Source organism: Phaseolus vulgaris, chromosome 3 (assembly GCF_000499845.2).
Source record: "Phaseolus vulgaris cultivar G19833 chromosome 3, P. vulgaris v2.0, whole genome shotgun sequence".
NCBI lineage: Eukaryota > Viridiplantae > Streptophyta > Magnoliopsida > Fabales > Fabaceae > Phaseolus > Phaseolus vulgaris.
The window spans coordinates 23,569,699-23,585,683 of NC_023757.2; the positions used below are offsets into that span (position 1 = coordinate 23,569,699).

At 34.4% G+C, this 15,985-nt stretch overlaps 1 protein-coding gene across 2 annotated transcripts; it reads right to left on the bottom strand.

Moving 5' to 3' along the window:
* Positions 1 to 8,985: 8,985 nt before the first annotated feature.
* On the bottom strand, positions 8,986 to 14,720 carry LOC137806896 (uncharacterized). 2 transcript variants are annotated; one of them, XM_068607262.1, is made up of 4 exons: positions 14,567 to 14,720; positions 14,306 to 14,365; positions 12,030 to 12,875; positions 8,986 to 11,515 (listed from the first exon to the last, which is right to left on the bottom strand). In XM_068607262.1, exons 2-4 carry the CDS (start codon positions 14,351 to 14,353, stop codon positions 9,617 to 9,619), a joined length of 2,793 nt encoding a protein of 930 aa, XP_068463363.1. In that variant the 5' UTR covers positions 14,354 to 14,365; positions 14,567 to 14,720; the 3' UTR covers positions 8,986 to 9,616. The 2 variants fall into 2 exon arrangements, with proteins under 2 accessions (XP_068463363.1, XP_068463364.1); XM_068607263.1 differs by lacking the exon at positions 14,306 to 14,365.
* Positions 14,721 to 15,985: the final 1,265 nt, after the last annotated feature.

The window sequence follows — 15,985 nt, forward strand, 5'->3', positions numbered from 1 at the left end:
TGATGGGGGAAGTTGCACTAATGTGGCTAGTACAAGAGTTGTGGAGAAGTTAGCCTTACCCACTATCTCTCATACCAAGCCCTACAAATTGCAATGGCTTAGTGAAGTAGGAGAAATCATGGTGAATAAGCAAGTCCTCATTAACTTTGCAATAGGAAAGTATAAAGATGAGGTTTTATGTGATGTTGTGGCCATGGAAGCATCTCATCTTCTTTTAGGAAGGTCTTGGCAATATGATAGATGTGTTTTACATGATGGCCTATCCAATACAATGTCTTTTTCCTTCCTAGGGCGCAAGGTTATATTAAAACCCCTCTCACCCAAAGAGGTTCATGAGGACCAAATAAAAATGAAAACTAAAAGAGAAAATGAGAAAGAAAAAGAAGTAAGTACTACACCGAGTCACACCATTTTCTCCTCTAAATCCATCATGTTGACTCGTGCTATGCCTCAAATGGACCCTCAAAGGTCTTCTTCTTCTTTATCTTTTTCATTACCCAAGGTTCCTATTTCAACACCACCTTGGTTAAAATATGTTAGGGATGATTTTTTCATACCTCCTAATGGGTTTCACCATTTAAGAGGTCTTTTTCCAAAAAATATCATCATTCCCAAACAAATTTTTCCAACTTGGTCGATTTATAGGACCTCCTTTTCTGCAATCCCTTTGGTTTCATCTGCTAAGTCATGTACTCCTTTTTCTTACACTTTTGATTGTAAAAGTAAACTGACTTTGTTATATGCAGGGATTCAGAATTCGTGGACGAATTCTCTCCAACTCGGGGAGTATGATGAGAATCAAGAAAAGGAGGTTTTTATTGATGAAGGAAGAGGCCATTCACCATCACACTTGAAGTTCTTCCTTCTAGTCTTCTCAAAATTAAAAGTAGACATAAAATAAAGAGAGACCCAAGCCCAAAGCCCAAGCCCAAGCCCAAGTCCATCCTATGAAGGGCAAGGCCAAGTTTTAAATAATAAAGAATATTGTTTGAAGGTGCTTAGAGGAAAACATAAGAAACCTCTTTTTGTTAAAGCATCTTTAGGTCCTTAGTTAGGAGTATTAGGGGGGGTGCGTTAGTAGATAGGTGTAGGAGTAAATAAGGAGGTGCCAAAGTGAGAGAAGGGATCACACCTTCCTTATGACTTGTTTAGGCGCCACTTTCATTTGAATTTGGGGGGAGTTTTTGAATTTATTTAGCTTGCATTTCAGCACCTTTAAGCTATAAATATAGGTGCTGCCCTTGTACATTTCAGATTGGAATTGAGAGTAAAGAAACTATACTCAAATTTTGAGTGATCATTGGAGAGCTTTTGAGCCTTCTTCTTTAGTCTTAGTTGAAGGATCCATGGTGTCCTCAAGTGGCGGCAACACACTCATCTAGGAGCAACCATCCTTTTAGTGGCGTGATCATCCAACCATACATCCATCTTCATGAGCACTCTCTTCTCCTTCCTTTCTTCTTTTGTTAATTCCTTGTCTTAGCTTGTTTCCTTGTTGTTTTTGGTTCGGCATTTTCAGATTTTAATTGTGTTGCCTCGGTTCTTTTGTGTTCCTTGTTGTTCTTCATCTTTCTTCTTTTTTCCAGCTTTTGGTTCGGTACTTTTTAATTTCCAGCATTCTATTTCAGTTTGCTTAGCTTTTGTTCCTTTTTGTTCGGTTCAATTTGACTATAATTGGAACTTCCATATGAGTTTGTGTTTTGGCACTAGTTTTGGTGAGTTCTTGTTCATAGAACCTTGATCCAATTCTATGATAAAGTGCTTATCTCATAACCAACTCAAGATGATTCCTAAGAATGTCAAGAATCATTCTAATTGTGCTAGTGGAATCACATCAGCAGGTCTCTGGATGCTAATTTAAATACACGAGTCTTCCGGAAGTAGAGTCAACTGTCTATGTGTTATGAGTCAGTAGAAGTCTGACATGGAAAAGATGAATATTGAAATTGTTGATAGAAACTTGATGGTTATGTGAAATGCATGAGAAAGGATGGATTTATGTTGATGTTTAAAGTCATATGTATGTTATAAGTTTTAAAAATACCTAGCTTACCCTTTCTTTTGTTTTATGGTCGTTTTTCTTTGATTTGTGATGATTGTGTATTTTACACGGGAGCAGATGATGTTACAGGTGATAAAGTTTCTCGGTGAGAAGATGGATGATGGAAAAATGTTTTTTTTTTCTTTCCAAATGTTGTGTTTAATTTTATGTAAATGTTTCAAGTCTTATGAAGAGAGAGATATTTTGAAACATTATAATAATGAAATTGTAGATATATTTGTATTATGTTTATATATTTATTCTAATATTTCATACAGATTATGCTTATTAGATATAGGAAATATAGGGATGTTACATTTGGTATCAGAGCAGTTCATCCTTAGGATGACCTGAGGGTAGTGGGTTCATTGTGTTTCTTCTGCTTATAAATAATTATTGGAGTCTTAATTAAAGCTATAGTGAAAGATTTTCAAATGTTTTTTTAAAAGGGTTTTAAAATCTTGCTTGTGCTCTTGTAAATATGTTATCTAAATGAAAATTTTAGTATTAAGAATGAAATGATCTTGATAAAGTAGTGATGGTGCACACTCATAACTGAATCGAGATGATTCTCTATCTTAATTCTAAAAGTTTGATATTTAGCATATATTAGATTTCTATGTGATTTATTTATTTTATTAAGTGTTTTGTATTTGATTGAAAGTTGTCTTTTAGATTAACAGTTTTACATCAATAATTATTTTGGGTATGATACTTTATATTATAAGTATTATGATTTTGTTGATAAACTCAAATTCTAGATGATTTTGAGACGTTTGCCTTTGTAAGATCTAGATGTTGTCTTCTAAATGAATTGATTCTTTATCAATTTCATTTTATAGGAATAGAAAACAATGGTTTCAAAAATCTCTAGAAAGTAAAAATGAATAGTTACCCTATAAGTGTAGAGCAAGTGCAAGTTAGATTTAGTTGTGCCAAGGTTTAGTTTCAGATACATATAAGTTATGAAGAGTAAATAAGCATTATGTTGAAGGTTTAAAGATTTAAGCACGTGTTTCCATGAGAAGTACCAGAGTTAAGTTCCAAGATGAAAGTATGAATTTTCTTTGATCTGAAGCTTGGAAGATGTTAGTGTCGATAACACAACATAAGATGGCTCTAACTGAACAACAAAGTTTAAAAGAAAATTTGACATTTTGTGGAGAAAGAAGTTTACAAGTTGATTATATCATCTTGAGAAGTATCAATGATATTGAGAAAGAAGAAAGATGAGATATCTTAATTGTGTTTAGGTTACAGTTAGACAAAGAAAATTGTTGAAAAGCAGCAGACAGAGAAATTACTTGGATAGGAAGAAAAAAATTCGTGCAGAATGGATGTTGTTTAGTTGATATGGATTTGAAAGCATTGTGTGATTTGGAATCGACACAATAGCTTATGTCAAGTATGTAGGAGATGAATTGGATGTTATTCCAGGAATGGATTGGCTATCTGCCAATCACATTTTCAAAGGTTGTGCTCAACAAAAGATAGTGTTTTCAAATTCCAATAAGTTAGAATCTATGTCTTCTCAACAAGTGTGGTCTGAACTGAAGAAAAGATTAAGTTGTTTTATAATTTTAGCTCAGACGGGAGTTAAGAATGAAGATGAGATGAGTAGTATACATGTGGTGAAGGAATTCGTGGAAGTATTTCCAAAAAGGAATACTTGGATTAACTCTAAAGAGAGAAGTAGAATCTTACATTGATCTGGTACTTGGGGTTGGACCAATGTCAATAAGACCTTACAGAATGACTCCAATTGAGTTGACTAAATTTAAGAAACAAGTAGAAGAGTTGTTAGAGAAGTGGTTAATCCGGCTCAGTATATTTTCACGGGGTTTCTAATGTTGTTAGTTAAAAAGAAAGATGAAGGGTCTCAGTTGTGTGTGAACTACAGGCAATTGAATAAGTTGACCATCAAGGACAAGTATCCTCTACCCAGAATTGATGATTTGATGGATCAGTTACATGGAGCCACAGTTCTCAAAGTTTGATTTGGGATCTGGATAGCACAAGATTTTGGTAAAGGCTGAAGATGTGCAGAAGACAACCTCTAGGTCTCGATATGAACTTTATGAGTATGTATTATCAGCTCAAGGGTCTCAGTGGATCCAGCCAAGATGTGAACAGAGTTTCATAAAGCTGAAGAAAAAGTTGACAAAGTGCTCCAGTGCTGGTGATTCCTGATACTGGAAAAGCCTTTTGAGATTTAGTATGATGCTTCACATCAGAGATTGAATTATGTCTTAATACAAGAGAAGATAGGAGTTGCATATGTTTCAGTACAACTCAAAGTTCATGAGAGAAATTATTCTACTTATGACTTAGAGTTGGCAGTGGTGGTGTTTGCTTTGAAGATTTGAAGACATTATTTATATGAAGCTCAATTTCATATGTTCAGTGAATATTTGTTTGATCATAAAGAGTTGAACATGAGGTAGAGAAAATGGGTGGAGTTTATGAAAGATTATGATTTCCATCTGATGTACTATCCAGGGAAGGCTAATGCAGTTGCATATGCTCTTAGCAGAAAGTCATCACAAGTGTCAGCCATGATGATTGAAGAGGAGAAGTTGATTGAGCAATTCAGAAATCTAAATTGGGGAGTACAATTTCATGTTAATCATATTAGTTGTAGTATATATCAAATTAAGGACTTTGTAATGGGAGAAGATGAGATCTTAAGATTTAAAGGAAGAGTTTGCATATCTACCAACGAAGAACTGAAGAGAATGATTCTAGAAGAGAGTTATAAGGGTTATATAAGTTTACATCCCAGTATGAATAAGATGTACCAAAATTTGAAGGAATCCTTTTGGTGGTCAGGCATGAGAAAAGAAATAGCTTAGTATGTTGTGACAAGTTTGACATCTCAGAAGGCAAAGATAGAACATTAGAGACCTAGTGGTTGTTGCAGTAGTTGGATATTCTCGAGTATAAATGGGATAGCATTGTTATGGATTTTATTACCTATATGCGAGAATAGTAAGAGACCATGATGCAGTCTGGGTGATAGATGATCGACTAACGAAGAGTGCTCATTTTCTTCTAGTTAATTTGAGAATAATATGGCCAAGTTGGCACAGTTGTATATCAGAGGGATTGTGAAATTGCATGGAGTGCCTTCGAATATTGTTTCTGATAAAGATCTCAGATTTACTTCATAGTTTTGGCAGATTCTACAAGATTCTTTGGGGTCTAGATTGAGAATCAGCTCTGCATATCATCCTCAAACAAATGAGCATTCCGAGAAAACAATCTAGTCCTTAAAAGATTTATTGAGGATATGTGTATTGGATCATCTGGGAAGTTGGAATGAGATGTTGCCTTTGGTGGAGTTTGTATAGGAGGAAGTGCAAAACTCTTTTATGTTGGTATCATAATGGTGAGATAGTATTGGTTGAGCTAAAGTTAATTCAACAAATCACTGAGAAAGTGGAACATATACAAGACAAAATGAAAATTTCTCATAATAGGAAGAAATCATATGCAAATTAGAGGAAGAAACCTTTGGATTTTACGGTTGGAGACCATGTGTTTCTGAGAGTATCACTTACGAAGAGTGTAAGGAAGAGCTATCAAGAAGAAGTTATTCCTGAAGTTTGTTGGACCCTATCAAATCCTAAATCTGTATAATGTCTTTCATGTGTCTCAACTAAGCAAAGTATATTCAAGAATCTAGTCACGCATTGGAAATGCATAATGTGCAAATCAAGGATAACATGTCTTTTAAAGTAAAATCAGTTTAGATTGAAGGCCATGAGTATGGTGAAGGTAGTGTGGGTTGATAGGTTTGGCGATTCATCTTAAGAAATAGAAGAAACCATGAGAGAAACCTATCCCTGTCCCTTTTATAGCAAGTCAATTTTCGAGGACGAAAATTTTTCTTGTTGGGGAGAATGTAAGGACCGAGAAAAATAGTCTTAGAGTATAAATGGTACAATTAAAATGGCACCTGAATATTTTATTATTAAAGTGAAAAGGCTATATAAATAGAAATTTAGTTATTCAGGTTTCATTTTAAAAGAACCATCATCTCTCTAAAAACTCATTTTCCTTTCCTCTGTCTTCTCTCTAAAATTTCATCCTCCTCGCTAATCAGATCAATGATCGGAGTCCGCCATTGAACTCGTGGCAGTGAACTCTATAAGATTAACCGATCAAAATCTTAGATAGAGTAAGTTCATTCTTGGCTCCTTTTCCTTTGAGTTAGTTTTGATCTGGTTAGGTTTCCTTTTAGTTTAAGTTTGCATGTGAGGTTTTTATCTTCAGAATTAGTCTCTGTTAGCTCAGGGTCCTAGTGATATAGTTAGATTTGTGATCAGGACTTTGTGGTGCAGGTTAGGGTATCCTTAAGCTTTTGGTGGGTTTGGAGCTCTTAGTGAGCATCTGCTAAAGTTCAGGTAAGGGAAGCTAGTTTAAAATTTTCAATAGAACCCCAGGTTATAAGATTTGAATATGAGTGTGACGTGGTCACCAATTCCAAATTTTGTTGTAAGATTTATTGTTTTGAGTATATTGTAGTTTGATTGAAATTGAAAGTGTTGTGATTGAGAATTGGTTGTTTGATTTAAACGGTTTTGGAATTAGAAATCATATATTTGTATAGATGGACATAATAGCTCAATGATTCAATGAGAGTGATTATATCATGCTGAACAGGAATTGTTAATGTAATGTGTAGATTTATAATTTATGAATTGAATGAGATATTGATTTATAATCTAATAGGTATATTAAGTTATGCAGAATTTTTCTGCATATTTCACTCAAGCTAGCAAGTTCTAGCTCAAGCTAAAAATTATGGGTGCTCTCTGGAGGATTTTAGCTCAAGCTAGCGAATTTTAGCTCAAGCTAAAATTTTGGGTGCTCTCTGGTAGATTTTAGCTCAAGCTAGCGAATTCTAGCTCAAGCTAAAATTATGGTTGCTCTCTGGCGAATTTCTAGCTCAAGCTAGAGTTAATAATAATAATAATAAATAAATAAATAAATAAAAATGTTAAACTAATTTTTATTTGCTTTTAAAAGATTGATTTATTTATTTTTATATAATTTTTCTTATAAAGTATGTAAACTTTTATTTCATGTATAGTTAATTGAAAATCTCTTTAATTAGATATTTATATGATTAGTGAATGAATTGTTGTGTATTTTGGAAATTCTAAACATTGGTATGATTTGATTGTTTGATGTTGGATATTATGAGGTTCAAAATATGAATTTTAATCAAGACATAGTATTTTCAGGAAAGAAAATACCGTGTTGAGATTGTTATTAGGGTGTATTGATTTGTGAGTGTCTTGTAAATGAGACGATCTTGACTCTACTGAGTGGATTCACAGTGAGTAATATGACGGGTGCAGGTCTCTGGATGCTAATTTAAATACACGAGTCTTCTGGAAGTAGAGTCAAGTGTCTATGTGTTATGAGTCAGTAGAAGTCTGACATAGAAAAGATGAATATTGAAATTGTTGATAGAAAGTTGATGGTTACGTGAAATGCATGAGAAATGATGAATTTATGTGGATGTTTAAAGTTATATGTATGTTATAAGTTTTAAAAATACCTAGCTTACCCTTTGTTTTGTTTTGTGGTTGTTTTTCTTTGATCTGTGATGATCGTGTATTTTACACGGGAACAGATGATGTTACAGGTGATAAAGTTTCTTGGTGAGAATATGGATGATGGAAAAATGTTTTTTTTTTCTTTCCAAATTTTGTTTTTAATTTTATGTAAATGTTTCAAGTCTTATGAAGAGAGAGATATTTTGAAACATTATAATAATAAAATTGTAGATATATTTGTATTAGATTATGATTATTAGATATGAGAAATATAGGATGTTACCGTGTGTGTATGACTTCATTATTGGAATATTGTGATGGGCACATTGGTAGAAAGTTGAACTAGTTCAAAAACAAAACCTAAACCAAAACCATTTGCTGGAATTTAATAAAGAAATCCACAACTACATCAGATTGGGACGTAATTTATGTCTCGAAGTGATAGTTAGTTGGAAATTGGAATTATGAAATGTTGAAAACAAATCAAAAACTTCGAAATTATTTTAAAAAATAATTTTAAATTTCTATCACTAGCAATGATAACATATTTAAAATAAAGAAAATTATTGACATATGCTATTTTTCAATTCAAAGTAAGTTGAAAAAAGATTTACATTTGTCTTCTCACGATATTCTAAGCTGCTCATAATATTTATTTTTTTAAAAACTACAAATATTTAGAACGTATTTTAAAATATTTATAAATTTTCTTTTAAATAATACTTTTTAAAAAATACTAAAGCTTGATTTGAGTGTGTACAGTATATTTGCGTCATTAAACAACCTGATTAACGAAGCATATATGCAAATAAATTTAACAATAGGATTAAAAACATGTATTTTTAAAAGTATTGTAATTATATTCAAACTTGTTGTCACATGATTGTTGGATTTGATGTGTAAAAGCTTCAAATTGCTAGACGTAAAACAAAAGTGGACAAAGTCATTTTCAAATGTCAATTGCAGAGAAAATAATTGACAGAATGAAAAATTGTTAAGAAAAAACATTTTTACAAATGTTGGGAACAAAGAGAACTGAACAAACAATACAATAAAGTAAAAAAAAAAGAAAAAGATGTATGGTTTACTTAAATAGTTAAATAGTTTACTTAATTTTAAAATCCATAACAAAAAGTGACAACCATGGTGCTGGTCAACTTGAAATTTGGTCAAAGGTCAACAAGATTTTGAAATTTGTTGAAAAACTTTGTTTGAGGGACAAAGTCCATCCAACCCTTGGGCACAGATTAGTTTGTGTAGCAAAATCAAGGCATGAACACCTATACTTTACATAGAGAAACAATGGCTATCTGATTCATAGCTTGGGAGGTAAAGTGCCCTCTCCATGCAAATATAAATACTTAAGCGTGCTGTAACTAACGAAATGGTAATTTTTTAGAAACAAGTACCTAATAACAATGATGAAATCACATCGTATATGCATGTATAACGAATGTTTGGAGTCATCACCTAGGAGGACATACCCATACAATAGGGAAAAGGCCTATGGTAATAGCTCCTTTTACTTTTATTCTGTCATCTGACAGAATTTGACGAGGTTAAACATAAAAAAAAAATAAAAAAAAAACTGTTGTCACAATGTGCATTGGCTTACTGTGTATTCTGTTCATAACCAGGGGCAGCAAGAGTTGACTGAAACCATGTCAGACATTGAAGACTGGCACTGCAACTAAGAAATGAGAAAAGCATAAAAGTTCAATTCCAGGGACTAGACACCTCTCTGATTCTGTTGATTGCAAAGCTGAGAAGACAAGAGGATTTCTCATTGTAGTTTATGATACATTCTATCGGAAAGACTTGAAAGTTTTGGGCGATGAAAAACCTTCCTCCCAAGTTAAATATCTAACATCCATTATGTGAAGAACCACTTCAATCAGTGAAAAGGCTGATATCTTGTTTATGTCATGCGTTGCCATGTTACGATATAGGAACCAGTTATTAAACTTCCACTGCTTGGATTCAAAGAAGTGTCATTCACATCCTGAGTTTACACTTGGAGGCTGTGTATATTACAGTCACTGCCAGCGCTACCATTACAGACGACATTTGTCTTTTCCTCTTTTTCAAGACCAGTACCAGCATTACTAGAGCCTCCCACTTTGCGAGATACGGAAGGTCTTGTTATTGAACTGTCCTGAAGATAATCTCTACTTTTGCGCTTCTCCTTTCTGTCTAGATATCCAAAGGCAAAAGCTTCAAGCACTTTTGTTGTTGGTGGCCGGTTTCTGGTGCTCTGCCTCCGGGTGTGCATGTCAGGCTGTTGTTCAGGGTGATCGCCATGTTTGGAGCTTGTTCCAACACTGAGATCATCTGATTCCTTGGCTGTCTTATTTTCCTGCATCTCGGTCACTACTTCATTCACAAAAGGTTCGTCAACTTCAACTTCTGGTGAAACAGGCAAGTTAAGGTCAATCATAGCCCGTGGCTGGGGTTTACTACATTGATCCTTAGGGCCTGAAGAACTAGTGTCAGGAACAGTTTCTTCATTGATGATTGAGCTTAGATTTGACAGAGAATCTGCTGGTGTTTTGTTTTTCTGGGTTGGAAAACCTGCTAATGACTTTTTCTCCTGGGGTGGGATATCCCATGAAAGAACACTCTCACTAAATTTTGACTTGTGAAGACTGGCTTCCTCTTGTTCTACTCTGGGAGCCGCAAAGAAGTTTGCAGATACATTTATACTAGATTTTGAATTGACTGTATCCAAACAAAACCCGGCCTCCTTTTCTTTTCTTCTAGGAACCACAAAGAAATTGGCAGTGTTGCTATTTTTCTTAGCACGGCTACAGGCAGTTAATCGCCTCCTTCTTTTAGTAACAGGGACTAGATCATTTTTGTTATCAGATACCATTCTCGGGAGTGATGGGCCATTCAAACCATCTCTTTTGACTGTGTTGCACAAGAATTCTGCCTTGTGACCCTTGGAAGCAGAAGATATGCTACTAGAAACCATGCTGCTCCTTGGCAGCTCCTCTTTACAAGGGAGATTGTTTTCTAAACCATTCAAAACTGAAGGGACACCCTTACCAATATGAGATTTACTGGCTTTAGTAATGCCATTCTTCCTCCTATCAAAGCAGACGGTCTTGACAGACCCGGATCCATTTGTTTGCTCCTCAGAAGTATTCTCATCATCTGAGTCATTTTCAAAAGTACAAGTTTTTAAAACTTCAAATGGCAAGCTTCTCAGTTCTCTCACCTTCGTCATCTTTTCACTAGCCAGACTTGTGTCCACAACAGTAAATTTCATGACATCGGTACTGCGGTTTGGAGTTTTTACCTTGAGATAGCAGTGGCGTGGTTGATCCGGGGAATTTTCGCGGTCCAGTTTTGTATCCTGTGCCCAACTATTTCCGTCTTTGCTAGTGCAATCATTATCTGCAATTGTCCCGAGCTCAATTAGCTCAGGGTCAGAAGCAACTTTACACAAGACATCACTAACAGAGTCAAAATAGTGATTCCCCTTCACCAGTTTCCTCGAAAACTTTTTAACTCCAGGGACAAGGAAGACCAAAGAATGCTTAGAAGCAACAGCATAGTTATGACTATCTGGCTGCTCAGAGTGCCATCCTCTGGCAAGTAAACGAGGCCAAACAGCTTCCCAGAAGAGATCACTTGTTCGAGCTTTGCTTAATCTGAAATCACCTGTTAGAAAGCTTATTATTTCAGGAGGTGTAAGCATGGAACATGCCTTGCCAACTGGTATTTCTTGGCGAACAGGTAGTGCTTGAGTAGGTTTCATAGAATCTACAGCGAGTCCCGTAAGATCATCTTTCCCCTTACCAACTCCTACTCCTTCAACAAGAGCTTTGAGCCCAATTGAGGTCTTTAAAGTTAAAACGTAGTCTTCTAGAAGCATTTTCCCCTCTACAAACGCCTTGGAAACCTACCAAGTAATTGAATTTAATATAGTCATTACACATTTCTTGAGATAAATAAAAGGTAGATGAATTAATAGGCAGTAGACATGCTAAGATAACTGTTTTGTTCTGCATAAGTAATGAGGTTCATGATGCAAAAGACTTCTCAAGCTACGATAAAAAGGTAATGCATTCTTATGTTCAAATTGGAATCAAAATTACTGTCACACAGAACTTTTCTATTATAATATATAGAAAGAGTACTCTTGATTTAAGCCCCGCAAGTTCTATTCAAAGAAAGTCTGACTTTGAAATTCTTCCACCTTCAACGAAAAGTCATCATCACTTTCAGAAGTGGTGTTTGTTCGAGAATAAACAATTGACACCTGTAAACTCTGGCATTTCAAAAGTATCTTTTATGTTCTGTATATAGTTGAGAAAGGAGGAGACATGACCTAATTAAGATGAATGAAGGATTTGTAGATTCAATCCATGATAATGACGACATTAGCATAAACTCTGTAGAATTTCAGTCAGTACCTCGAGTAACTTATTGTAGCATTCCTCTGATACCGTTGGTAGTAATCGAGACAAAAGCTCTTGTTGCCTTGGTCCAGTGAAAATTTTTGGGCCATAAATGCATTTTCTACTTCTCATTTTTCTGCATCCCGACCATCTTTGATATTTGTCAGATTTATAAAATTTCCCATAATAGAATGACAGTATATCTCCCATGTTCTTATTGCCAATAAATCTTTTCACCTGAGCAAGGTTCTTCCCAAATATATACAAGCCAAGGATGAAACTGGACTCTTCAATTTCATTCCATGTGTCACTCGCAGACCCAGGAACTAAAAAATGACCTTTATCACTATGCTTCTCGCGCATCTCGATCTCTGTTTCTTGTTGCATATTGGACTCTCCCGACTCTCCCAATTTCATTCCACTGACCAATGTACTGTCCACTGGCCCAAGTTTAGCCTTCACTTTATCACCATCCAGACAACTAGAGGTCTCTTTTATACAATTTAGTTTTGAAGATTCAATTTTATTGGTAACTCCATTTGACTTGGATGCCTTTTTCTGCCCATTATGCCTACTCTTCTCAAGTTCATCCTTAATCCAGATTATTGGGATGGGTAATCCAACTCGAAACTTATGGAGAGTACTTGCAAAATTATCTGCCTCGTATGGATTTCTTAGAATCCAGTAATATTCAGGTTTTGAAATTAAAGAAGGAATTTGAACCTGATACTGCTCACCCACCCGAGGAAATATTTCCGGCTCACCAAAAACATCATAAACACCAGAATATTCAGGAGAAAGTGATTGCTCATCTGCCTGTTCCTCGTTATAATTCATGTTATTAACTTGTACTGCATCCACCTGTTCATAAATTTTAACACATTTAAAAAAAAATTAGAAAATGAACATGAAAACACATAGGAAGTGTATCAGGTTAGAGGAACTAATTTTAAGGATTCAATCTTACATAGATGGTCAAGATTAGTTTTATCTAAGCTGATGTGTTTCTTGTTGCAAGGGAAGTGGATACTAGAGCAACCGTTGAATCTAAGGCTAAGTGTCCTTGCCCTTCTTTTTTTATAAACATCACTCACACTATAAAACACAGATTTAATATTTTCAATCTGATAATGTTTATGTAATGAACCGACAACACACACAAAGTAGCAAGAATAGGCACAGTCTGTGCCTTCATTTCCTCCAGCTGTGTGCAAAATTTATAGTTTGATTTGATTATTTCCTGATAAAATGCTAGTGAACTAACCAATATTGACGAGATTTAATGGTAAGGGGAATTTTCCACTTAATCTTCATCTAGGAGTCACAGCTAGAATCAAACCAGAGAAGCATTTCGGTAGCTAACTTAAATTATAGACGTCCTACGATTTCATCAGTGAGAATTGCTAGCCATGTTAATATGCGGCTAAGCAAACCGTTTCAGAAGCAGTAGGATAATAGCATTTTGTTACGATTTACATTTATATAGAAGTCATAACCCCTACACCCAATTATCATCAAAAGTCACAATTGATTACAAAAATGGGGAAATTTAAATTAATAGGAAAATAAAAAATATATATACAGAAATGAAAAAGAAAAATATAATGACGGATATAATTATTATTTAATTTCGAAAAAAAAACTTGCAGCTAGAAAAATCCCAAATTAAACAGGAAAGTTTAGGAATAAAACATGGAAGTTGAAGAAGATTCCTACACCAACCAAATGAACTTCCCCACAAGAAACTTCGGCATAAAAAAATCGTGACAAAGAGTTGACATGCGTGTTTATATGAAGAGGTAGGTAACAAAAAAGCGAGAGGAGCACCGAACAGAAGCCGAGAACAAATCCACAAACCAGATCCATTCCCTGAACAATATATATGAAACAAGAACGAAGGCAAAGACTCCGCAAAAATGCATGAAAACCCCCACTAAGCACATTACTCTGGAATGCAAAAAACAGCACAATCTCCACGAAAGCAACAACATTCGAGCACGAAAAAGGAACACCAACAGGAGATGAAAGACACACATAAACACAGACACAAATATGTAACATTAAACAGAAAGAAGAGAAAAATAAAAGCAGAAAGAAAAAGACAAGCGCGCACACAGAAACACACACAAGCTTCCCAGTGAGAATTCCAATATGATCCAAGAAAATCAGTTATTTAACACGATATCACACCTGCAAGTACATTAAAACCGTACGAGCAGCACAGCACGAGAGAGAGAAAATAAGAGAAAAGAGTAAAAAGAAAAGGAGAAGAAGATTCGCAGTGTTATTACCTCCATAGAAGGAGAAGAGGAAGAAGAAGTAGCGAGCGAGGCCCACATGAAGAAGCGAAGCTGGGAAAATGGATCGTGATTGTTACACAGCGATTGGCGAAGTAGCAGATTAGAAATAAAGAAAACGTGAACAAGACATAGTTGTTGATGAAGAAAATAATAATAACAGCATAACTATTTTTTTTTTCTCTCTCTCTTCTCTCCCCGTACACATATATACTACATACAAAGATGTGCATATGAAGAGAGAAAGAGTGGTACCTGCGTTAAGGAGCAAGAGCTTTCATGGCCACTACGAAGGTTAAATTGGAGAAAGAGAGAGAGAAGAGAGAAGAAAAATTGCACGAGAAAAATAAAAGCGAAAAAAAGAAGAAGCTAAAAACTAAACCCAAGTCGTTCTCTGCTTCGGTCCCTTGCCTCTTGCTGATATATAGGGAAAAAAGATATATAAGAAATTAATAATAATATTATTATTATTATAATTAATATTAATATTAATACAAGAGTTATTTGGTTTTGGAGAGAGAAAGTGAGGGTTGTGTTGTGTTGTGGTCCGTCCAAGGGCAGGGTGGGGTGGAAGGAAGTGTATCGCCACGCGCATGAGGCGCGTGTGTCATATAGCGACACGTGGCATTTGAAGATTCCAATCATGGATGCATATATATGGTAGTGAATAGAGGGCACGCAGACGAGGAGATCCTCCTGCGTAAATTGGTTCTTCTTATGTTGTGTGGACTACGTTAGGTTAAGGTTTAGGTTAAGGTTAAGGTTAAGGTTTAGTTTAGGTTTAGGTTTAGGTTAAGGTTGAGCTGCGTGAGTGAAAGATTTTCATGTTTTTTCAGCTACGACATGGTTTTGGCTTTGGCTTCCATGGCAATTGCCATTTCTAGTACTTACTCATACAAACACACATATCATCACCAACCTTCTTTCAACCTTTCTCATTTCTCTCTTCTTCTATTATGGATTTTTCAATAACTTTTTTTTAAGAAAAAATCATTTTCTTCTCAATCTAAAATGTTTTATATGAATTCTATTATCTACAAATAAAAGTTACTCTATGTATAATTTTAAGATAATTACTCTATAAATGAATGTTGTTTCGACCAACTTCATTGAGCTAGATGTATAATTAGGATTAATTATCATGAATTATCGTGTTTAAAGTATTGATTATTTTAAAACTCTAAATTTTGTCATGATTTTTTAAAAAAAAATATTTAAACAACTAAAAAAATGTATATAAATTATTTTTTATCTTAACTTTTAAATGATGTAAAACTATTGAGCCTACATGTAAAATTGTATTTTAAGTAAATAACAATAAATTTGTATTTTGAGTAACTTTAATTTAATATTTTTTTATTTTCCTTTTATAAGTCTTAAATGTGTTTCAATATTATACCTTAATCTTGTTTATACTCATGAATGCTAATAATACAAATCAACTTTATTTAACATTTTGATAAGTCCAATTTCTTATTTTACAACTCTCTCTCCTCCCACTTTGAAATGGGATTTTAATAACAAACGAGTTAAAAACATTCCTCTGTTTATTTTTTATAGTTTAAGTAACTTTTTGTTTCATGTAACATTTTCTTTTATGCATTTTTTTGTATATTTTAAATGTGTGTTTAGATTTCAGTTAGTAAATTAAACTTAATTAGAATCTACACACAA